A 9,244-nucleotide genomic window follows, 5' to 3' on the forward strand; every position below is an offset into this window, starting at 1 on the left:
AAATAAAAATCCAAACAACTGATATAAAATACTGGCTACTGTAAACAGAAATGAGAAAAAAAGACAAGCACTGCATATTTTAAATAAAGGAACATACAGCCCTTTTTTGCCCTCTCCAATTATAAGATAATAAAAGATCACCTTTATGAAGTAGAATGACCGGATTTGGTGGAACGTGGCTGTTTTGGCTCCAAGGTATTTGTAGCGTTATAGTATCAGAGCCAGGATACAGCTGCCTTGTGACTAAGACATCGTTCACTGAATAAGTGCTATCCAATCCCTCGACGTCACCAGACATCTGTTTCCTGTTTTCATTCTTTCTTTCACTGTTATCATTTTATCCAAGTTACCCTTTCACCTGAAAACCATTTAGAGACCCAGAGAAACTAGCGTGTGCACGCGCGTGTGTATCAGAGAAGTTGACTTAGAAAAAAAATTGCTGAGAGCAATTTGTTCATTTTAATACAAAGAGCAGGAATGGAAACAAACTTGCCTTTCCCCAGTCTTCTCCTCCCCAAAATACACAATGATACATAAACACTTTTGTCTTCTGGTCTTCACTAATATGACTAACTTCCTTCTTCACTTCCAGTTAAGCAGCTTTCCTGTTGAGTACCACCACCTCCACGAAATACAATTGTGAATTGATTCATAAAAACAGAAACATTATGGCACAAATAAGGGAAGGCAATAAATACTCTTCCCCCCCTCCAACTCCTTCCCAAATGGAGGCAGTAGTAATATTGTTATTGTAAAGTTATTGTAACAACAAAAAAGTTTTTTAAAAAAGTTTAAAAAAAAAGTTAAAAAAAAAAAAAGTATTGCTTGTCATTTAAGGTTCCAAACAATCATCAGGATGCAGGACAGGATACATCTAAAGTGAGAAAGTTATTTACTTCACATTCAACTTAACACCAACTGTACCTTTTTTGGCACACATAATTCAATTATATATTGCTGTTGTTTTGCTCTGTTTCACCTACACTTAAACCACAAGTCGGGAGAACGACCATTACTGACACCATCCAACACACATTAACAATGAACAATAGAAGTTGAAGAGCAAATTGTCAAAAATTAATGACTCTCTATTCTTAATCTCTTGATTCCAGGTTATTTAATCAGAATGAGAACAGAAGACTTGTTTTATTTTGTTTTGTGATCACAGATGCTCGTATTAACTGACAAGGCAGGTTGTTGAGTGAAGGAAAAATCTGGGCTGGTTGACAAACAACAAAAATTCATCTGCTTCTTTTTATTATCTGAAAGAAAACGAAAACTGTTTTTAAATCCTCCCCTACTGAGGCATCCCAGCAAAATACAGGTGTTATACGGGAGATACAGGAGATTCTGGTACACAGGAGACTTCCTCTATGAGATAGGATGGTTTGGCAGCTACAGGAAACTCTAAGTAGCATTTGCGAAGGCACATGAAAATTGGAAAGCAAGACAACTTCTCGTGTTCTAGTCTCCTGGACTGTTTCCTGCATTCTAATAACCAAATTATCCCTGTTTTAAAGCCAAATTCAGCTTCCACTAAAACACGTAATTGTGAAGCAGCTCATTAACTTCGAAGGAATCAGAGCAAGTTCTGACACATTAACTCAGTCTCCTCTCTTGTCCTTCTTTACTGCCTGGCTCATCATCCCAAACGCCCAATCCTACCTAAGCTTCTCTATGAAACCTAAAATACTCTTGCATAGTAACAACACAGTATTCTGGAGAGATGGATACAACAAACATTTGTTGGAAAATACTTTTCAAGACTGCATCAAGTTGGTGTGATCAAAACACTGTTTTTCATAAAACAATATTTTGTTCATAACTTCTCATAATATTTAAATTCATTTGTCCACTGTCACAGATGTAATCTGTGACCAAGCTCAAAACTGAATCCTAACTGTGTACTTTGTCCATCACATCCCCATCCTTCATAATCTACGGCCACTGTCATTCACCGACTCTGGATTCTCCTATGCATTTTTATTAATAATATTACAGTTCTGTCTGGACAAGTTTTAAATTGTGTTTGAATAATAAAAGCCATTGACTTAAGATAGCAGTCTTTCCCCCCCTTAAGTTTAGATAGAAAGTTACTTCAAACTGCACACCCTGTCTTTCTCAATTGTATATGAAGAAATAGGACAAAAGTTGAGATCTCTGAAGCTCTAATGCTATTGATGGCAAAATCCAAAACACAGCTATGGGGTTGGAGAGGTTAATGAAATCTTTTGAACTTTGTTATTTCTTGCTGTTTTCATTTTTCCCCAATCAGAAACAGAGGGTTTGCCTCTAAGAGGTAGTCAAGATACACTTCCTAAAACTTTTAATTTTATGCAATACTATTGTATAACTAGTATTAGTTTTGTACAGTCATATTTCCGATTTTAAATTGAAAAGGGAAATATAAAGTAATTATTAGGCCAAACTACACTTTGGAATTATCCTCTGAAACCAATGCAATATCAAAACCTTCTGTCTGAAAGAAACACCGGCAAACCATCACAAGAGAAAGTGCCCAAACTCACACTTCATGTCAGACTCTATATTGCTTTCAATTTTAAGACTTTTGATACATTGTATTATGACAATAAAAAAGCTGAGAGTTACAACAGAAGATTACATGAACAAAAATTTGTTTCGTCTAGTATAAGAGAAGTCTTAAAAACAAACAAACAACACACCACTTCTATCCATTATTTCATACCCAGATGTTTCCTGTACACCTGCAGTTGTCTCCAGTCCTGAATTCATGTGCTATAGTATTTCAACAGACTCTCATCAGTTGGTTTTAGAATTTTTTTGTCTGCCAGGTTTACAATCCACCCTGGAGCAAGACCAAAAAATATTTGTCTAGGATCCTTGCGTGCGCTCAACATCTTAAACAGTTCATCCTTGGTTATGTCTGGTAAGATGTAGCCGTATTTCTTGGCAAGCTCAAGCCTGGCTTCCACAACCTTAGATGGATCTGCCAGGTACCCCCGGTTCCTGGCGTCTGTGTAGTAACGGACTAGGTCTTCAGGTGGAAGCATTCGCTTTGGAATAGGCTGGCCACGCAGAAAAAACAGTACTGGCTTACACAAAATTCCTGTGGGTGAACACGAGAGAAAATTAGTTACTATACTCTATAATACATATTTAAAAACATTGAATGACACCTCCTTATTTTGTACTAAATAGATTATTAAACTCTTATTAAAAAGTATCAAGCGAAAAAACAAATCTCAAGAATATTCTTGATCAGAATGAGATAAGTGATTTGCAAGTTTCACTTAAACCAAATAAACAACTCTTTTAATTTGTAGTTATAGTGTCAGTCTGGATGAGTCATTACTTCTAATACATTAAGAATGCCTACTTTAGAAAGGTAAGCCTAACTAATCTGGATGCTACCATTTATTTAAAGGACTATTCCCAGGTTTGAAGCAATGCTTTTGCATGGCTATTTACACACTGTACCAACAAGTGTCAAATGTCGTGTTTCTACAAGTATTTTAAATAAAGTATCAAATGCACATGCACCTATTTAGTCCTACTGTCCTCTCCTCCTCAATTTTTACTGATTTTGGCAAACTGTATTTCAGGACCTTTTAACTTCATTATTTTGATTATTTTCTGGTTTGGAAATAAAAAGAACTTGTATCACTCCAGGGTGATATTTTGCAGACTAAAAATGTCTATTCCTCTTCTTCCCAGCCTCATTCACACATGAAAGCTCCATTATTGTCAATAAAAACTGCATGAATGAATGTCAGGCAGGATGCAGCCGCAAGCAAAGCAAAGCCTCATTCTTCAGTGAAAGTGTTCTGAAAACAATAGCCATTTTAACTGGAACGATTCTGAGCTTCTGTAACTTACTTCCTCACTTTAACTGGAAAAGCATTTTAAATTAAAAATTATAAGTATCCACAGCAGTTTTTAAATCTATTTTTTTGTAAATTTTCTTAGTGTTACCAGATATGTGAAACAGAAGACAAAAACCTGAGAAACAATGTTATTAGTTCTTCTGTTTACAAAGCTACTCAGATTTCTTTAGCTGGTTGATTGGTAATGAACTGCTAACACTGCTATAATAAAAAACAGGTGAATGGTTTAAAAAAGCAAAATTGAGGATGCATTACCATTCATTGGGGGCTGGGACTAGATGATCTTCAAGGTCCTTCCCAATTCAAACCATTCTATGATTCTACAAATATTTGTGCGACTCTGTGTTTTTGCAACTTTTAGAATACAAGAAGAAGCTGACTACTTTCTGTTAGGAACTGTGTTTGAAATTTGATTTGGATCATTTAATCTTTACACAAAAAAAAAGGCAGAAATTATAAGAAATTCTTACCCAAACTCCTTGGGTCATAGAATGATGTTGTCACAACACCTCCGTTTTTTTCTATGGCTGCAATTGCTAACTCAGATGCCCTCTGCACTTCAATATTTACTTTTGCTGAAAAAATATCAGCCCCCTGTAAATTTCAACACATATTAGAAAAACATCAAAATGAGTATTTTAAGACATACCCTTATTCTTCTCTAAAAAGTTATAAGAAACATTAAATCCTGCAAAATATTAGATTTTGTCAGCTCCCTGCACCAAGATGGGTAACCAAACTGCTCTCATTCAGTCACCTGGGTTGAATGAAAAAAACTTTGCCTTTCCAAAATATTCATACATTTCTTTTGGTACATTTTAGTCTTCTGTTGTAAAACACTTGTTCAACCTTTTGTTACATGTTCCTTATCTCTTGTTTTGCAGCATATCAGGTAATGAAATTGCCTGGGGGTTTTTCTGCTGACATACAGTGCCCTCTAGTGGATTTATTATCCACAAAAATTCTGCAGGAAGCTAATTCAGAAAAGCAAATATGCTTCCAAAACATGGTAATGACAATCTGACAGCCTGGGGTGGAAAACTTGAAAGCCTGAAGTACTAGCTGTGTTGTAGTGCCTACCTCCTCCACCAGCTGGACACCGTAATCCCTCTTGAGAGGTTGCACTGTTACACCTCTCGCATTGACGAGCTGCGTTAAGTCAATTGGTTGTGTGGGGTCAACTCTACCCAAATCAATCAGGTACTGCAGCCTCTGAAGACTGAGTGGTTGATACTGACGTCTGAGGCTGGGGAGAGAAGAAAAAAACAAAAATCAACCCAAACAAAACAATGAGAAATTTACAGATACGAAGCATTAATAGCAACTGGTCAACTGGTATGTTTCTACCTACTCCTCAAACTACCAAGTAAATGTTTAAAATACTCCCATTGGTAAGTAAAAATTTTAATTTACTGCAAATACAAGCCCTAGTTCTAATCCAAGACTCAACTGTGCCTTCAGGTTTGCTCACACACTGCCATCTCCAATGTGATATTCATCATTCTGCTGTTGCTGAGTTCAGTTTACTCAGTAATACCTCTGTCTGCTGACTGGTCTAAGGAAGCAAAAGTCCTAAGAAATTAAAGTGCCACCATTTCTTGGTAAGCCAACAAGACTGTAAATAACCGCCCAGCTTCAAAGTGAATCCAACTTAGGAGCTTCACTGATAGACAGCAAAAAAAACAAACATCCCCTCTTTCCCACACAAATTTAGTCAAAGACTATCAGCCAAACACTGTACATGCTCCTGCACAGCTTATATCCAACAAGATTTTTTAGTCCATTATCACTGTATCCATCATTTCAGAAGTATTGAATGGAGCCTTCCTCAAAACCCCACCAAGGAAGAGAAACACTGAGAAAATTTGCAATTAACCCATATCCCCAAAGGGAGCTGGAACTCCTGTGAACAGCCATCAGCTTCAGCAGAACCTACTTTTGTGTTTTCTGCAGTTCCAACTTCACCAGATGTATCAATCCCTACAACAGTTCTCCCAGTGCTGGTGACTATGCCTGCTGCACACCATTTATGTTGGTGCTCAAACCTTTCTCCTAGAATTGGTTTGACCACTGCCATTGGAAATCTGTGAGTGGCAGCAGAAAAACTGGGAAGTAGCTCATCTCTGTCACTGCCAGGCTCCGTAAGAAAGGTACACAACAGAATTTGCCCTGTCAGACAGTTCCTAACAGAGCAAAACCTCAACAAGTGAAGCAACACCACTGCAGACAGAGAGAGGAGTGAGGTGAAGATAAACAGGCAGAAACATTGTTCAGTGTGCCCCAACAGCATCTCTCGAGTGCAGTTGCCATGTTCCCTACAGAAACATCTACAACAGCCTGACACTGAAATTTTGCAAACAGTATTGAAACTATGCAGTACTTTTTTTGTTTCCACATGCTGTCCGATGTCGTTAAAAACAGCAAGATTGTAATTCCTTGTCATTGCAGCAGCTTCAATTTTTGCTGTTGGTTATTCATGAATTTGTGACCACTGCTAACATAAGAAACTCAATGTCTGCATTCTGCAGCATTTCCTTCGTAGGACTGTGGATCTACACTCTGTCTCCAGCTACCGAAAGTGCTTCTTGTTTACTTTTATAATAATCCAAGCAAACAGGAGGAGATGACAGTACCTGGAAATGGAATTTGAATCACACTTCAAAACTATTGAGACTCAGAGAAAATCTTTAAATACTGGGACGGGTTTACAAGTTCTACTGTATGCATAAGGAACTGAAATGTAAAAATACACGGTTATTTGATGAAGTTATATCAGCAAATGGAATATGAAATCAAACTGCAAGTTGAACAACTCACAGATACACATTATTCTTTTCATTCTTGAACTGTAGGATAGATGTGGTATCTTTTTGTTACTACTGCCTGTGACAACATTGTATGGGCACTGAAGTCTTCAAGACCAGATATAAAAGCTCATCTTTTTCAGTTAGGCCTGCTCTGGCATATTAGATTCTGGCTTCATGAGAAACATCAAGAAAAGCAAATTATGATTAATTTCAAAGTAAATGTGAGGAAACTTACCTATGCCCCTCATTAAACCCATATTTTGGTATGACGAGGTAAAACGGAGTTTGACCACCCTCAAAGCCTAATCGGGGGCGATTTCCTCTTTGTCTTTCTCCTTTGTGACCCCGGCCACACTTCCTACCTCCGTATCTTCCACGGCCACGTCTTCTTTCCTAGAAAACAATCAATGATACATTTGGTCAACTACTTCAGAGAGAAGTAGTTATAAAATGTAAGATTTCAGAGATATAAACAACTGAACAAAATGCTGATTCTTGAGAAAAATGAAGAGACAGACCTTTCTGAGGGGGAAAATGGAAAAGCAGTGAATGTGATTTTTGCAGAGCGCAGCTCTAGGCACGCACCACAAATAGTCTGAGGACAAGCCAGCCTCTTTTGGTAACCGGGACGGTGGAGTCTAGCCCAAGACTGTACTTGAATTCTCTACTATTTAGCAGCTCCAGGGAGTCCTGAGCACTTACAGGAGTGTGCTGCTTGGTTCTCCTTCTCAGTTCTCTATTCCTACGGTTTTAGCCCTTGAACCTCACCCCCTGTTCATTGATATTCCTCCCAAACCAGGAGAGTTTCTTCCTGGTTTCCCTTCTTCATTTCTCTACCATTTTATAAGGACACAGGGAAGTCAACATTTAGTCTTGTTTTCGAGAAAGCATTATTAACCAGAATGCCATCTGACATCGTATTCCGTTTCTTTATAAGCTCTCTAACCTTCCCCTTCCAAAGGCATTACCCCATTCCACGTGCAGTGTGGTGTTAGGGACCTTTCACTGTTTCCACCCCTTCCCAGCGACGGCCCCGGGGTTTATCCAGCACCGCTCATCAGCCAGCTCTCTGTGGGGATGGCCATACACACAAGACATGCAAGGGCTGGGGCAGGGTCAGCACACACAGCAGCGCCACCCGCTCATTTGCCTTTCCACTTTGCTCCGACATTCCCGCAGGCAATCCACACCGGGGTCGGGCGCGCCGCCCGGCAAGCTGCAGGCACTCACCCGCTTCCGGGAGCCGGGGTTGGGCCTCAGGTTGGCCAGGCAGACTCTGGGCAGCGAGCGCAGCAGCTCCAGGGCCTTGTTGCCCCCATTCCCGCTCATGGCCTCGCCCTCTCCAAGGGCGCCAGCGGCAATCGCGCCCGGCCCAGCCGCTTTACGGCACGGCCGTAAATCGCGCCGCCCGCGCCTTCCCAGCAGCGTCGCGCTGCCTGCGCTGGGGCGGGCCCGGCGTTTTACTGTTGGGAATTCCAACGGAGCTGGGAATTCCAATGGAGCAGGCAAAGGGCCCGCGCTGCGTGTCGTTTTACAGCACCTACCTCTCAGCACCTACAGACCTCAGCCGAGCGTTTCAAAGCCGAGCCTTCAAAGCCATGAGGCTGCATCGAAACCCGCCTGGCTGATGGGGCTGATGATGAAATGCTGATGGTGCACTGAGTGTGTCTCAGCTCAAAGTGCTCTCTGCCACGTGTCAGTACAAACAGTGCTAAGGCAGATACTCACTGGAAATATCTATTACGATTAGGCATTGTCGTGGTTTAAGCTCGGCCAGACACCAAGCCTCGCTCGCTCGCTCCTTAACTGGCGGGATCAGGGAGAGAATCAGAAGAAACCTTGTGAGCTGAAATAAAGGCAGTTAACTAGAGAGAGCGAAAGCCATGCACACAAGCAAAGCAGAACAAGGAATTAATTCATTGCTTTCCATGGGCAGGCAGGTGTTCAGCCATCTCCAGGAGAGCAGGGCCTCATCACACGTAACAGTTACTTGGGAAGACAAACTCCATCATTCCAAACATATACCCTTCCTCCTTCCCCCCTCTTTATTGAGCATGATGTCATATGGTCTGGAACATCCCTTTGGTCAGTTGGGGGCAGGTGTCCCAGCTGTGTCTCCTCCCAACCCCCCATGCACCCCCAGCCTCCTCACCAATGTAGTAGCACAAAAAGCAGAAAAAGCCTTGGCTCTGTGTGAGCACTGCTCAACAATAACAAAAACATCCCTATATTATCAACCCTGTGTTCAGCACAAATGCAAAACAGAGCCCCATACCAGCCACTGCAAAGAAAATTAACTTTACCCCAGCCAAGAGCAGCTGTCCAAGACAGAGACTTTCCTACTACTGCTGCAGTACTTGATACCATGTATTATTTCAATATTTTAAATTTAAAAGCAGATCTACTGGAAAGCCACAAAACAGCTTCCAACAGTATATTGGTCTGATGGGAAGGGTGTACAGGAGTGAAGAACTGAATTGTAAAAGCTGCTGCTAAGGAGTTACAGAGCAGAAAGGCCACTTCCTATTGTGAAAGTCAGATGGTATTCCTCAGTGTAATATCCTGCTTTCC

The 9,244-nt window shown here is 40.6% G+C and overlaps 1 protein-coding gene across 2 annotated transcripts; it reads right to left on the minus strand.

Moving 5' to 3' along the window:
• Nucleotides 1–968: 968 nt before the first annotated feature.
• Nucleotides 969–8,061, minus strand: MRPL15 (mitochondrial ribosomal protein L15). 2 transcript variants are annotated; one of them, XM_027899450.1, is made up of 6 exons: nucleotides 7,904–8,061; nucleotides 6,909–7,066; nucleotides 4,947–5,112; nucleotides 4,337–4,460; nucleotides 2,708–3,088; nucleotides 969–1,262 (listed from the first exon to the last, which is right to left on the minus strand). In XM_027899450.1, exons 1-5 carry the CDS (start codon nucleotides 8,000–8,002, stop codon nucleotides 2,751–2,753), a joined length of 885 nt encoding a protein of 294 aa, XP_027755251.1. In that variant the 5' UTR covers nucleotides 8,003–8,061; the 3' UTR covers nucleotides 969–1,262; nucleotides 2,708–2,750. The 2 variants fall into 2 exon arrangements, with proteins under 2 accessions (XP_027755251.1, XP_027755250.1); XM_027899449.1 differs by lacking the exon at nucleotides 969–1,262 and having other exon boundaries at nucleotides 2,513–3,088.
• Between the last annotated feature and the right edge of the window lie 1,183 nt (nucleotides 8,062–9,244).

Source organism: Empidonax traillii, unplaced genomic scaffold, assembly GCF_003031625.1.
Source record: "Empidonax traillii isolate 1590-97213 ecotype Southwest subspecies unplaced genomic scaffold, ASM303162v1 scaffold667:size605846, whole genome shotgun sequence".
Classification (NCBI taxonomy): domain Eukaryota; kingdom Metazoa; phylum Chordata; class Aves; order Passeriformes; family Tyrannidae; genus Empidonax; species Empidonax traillii.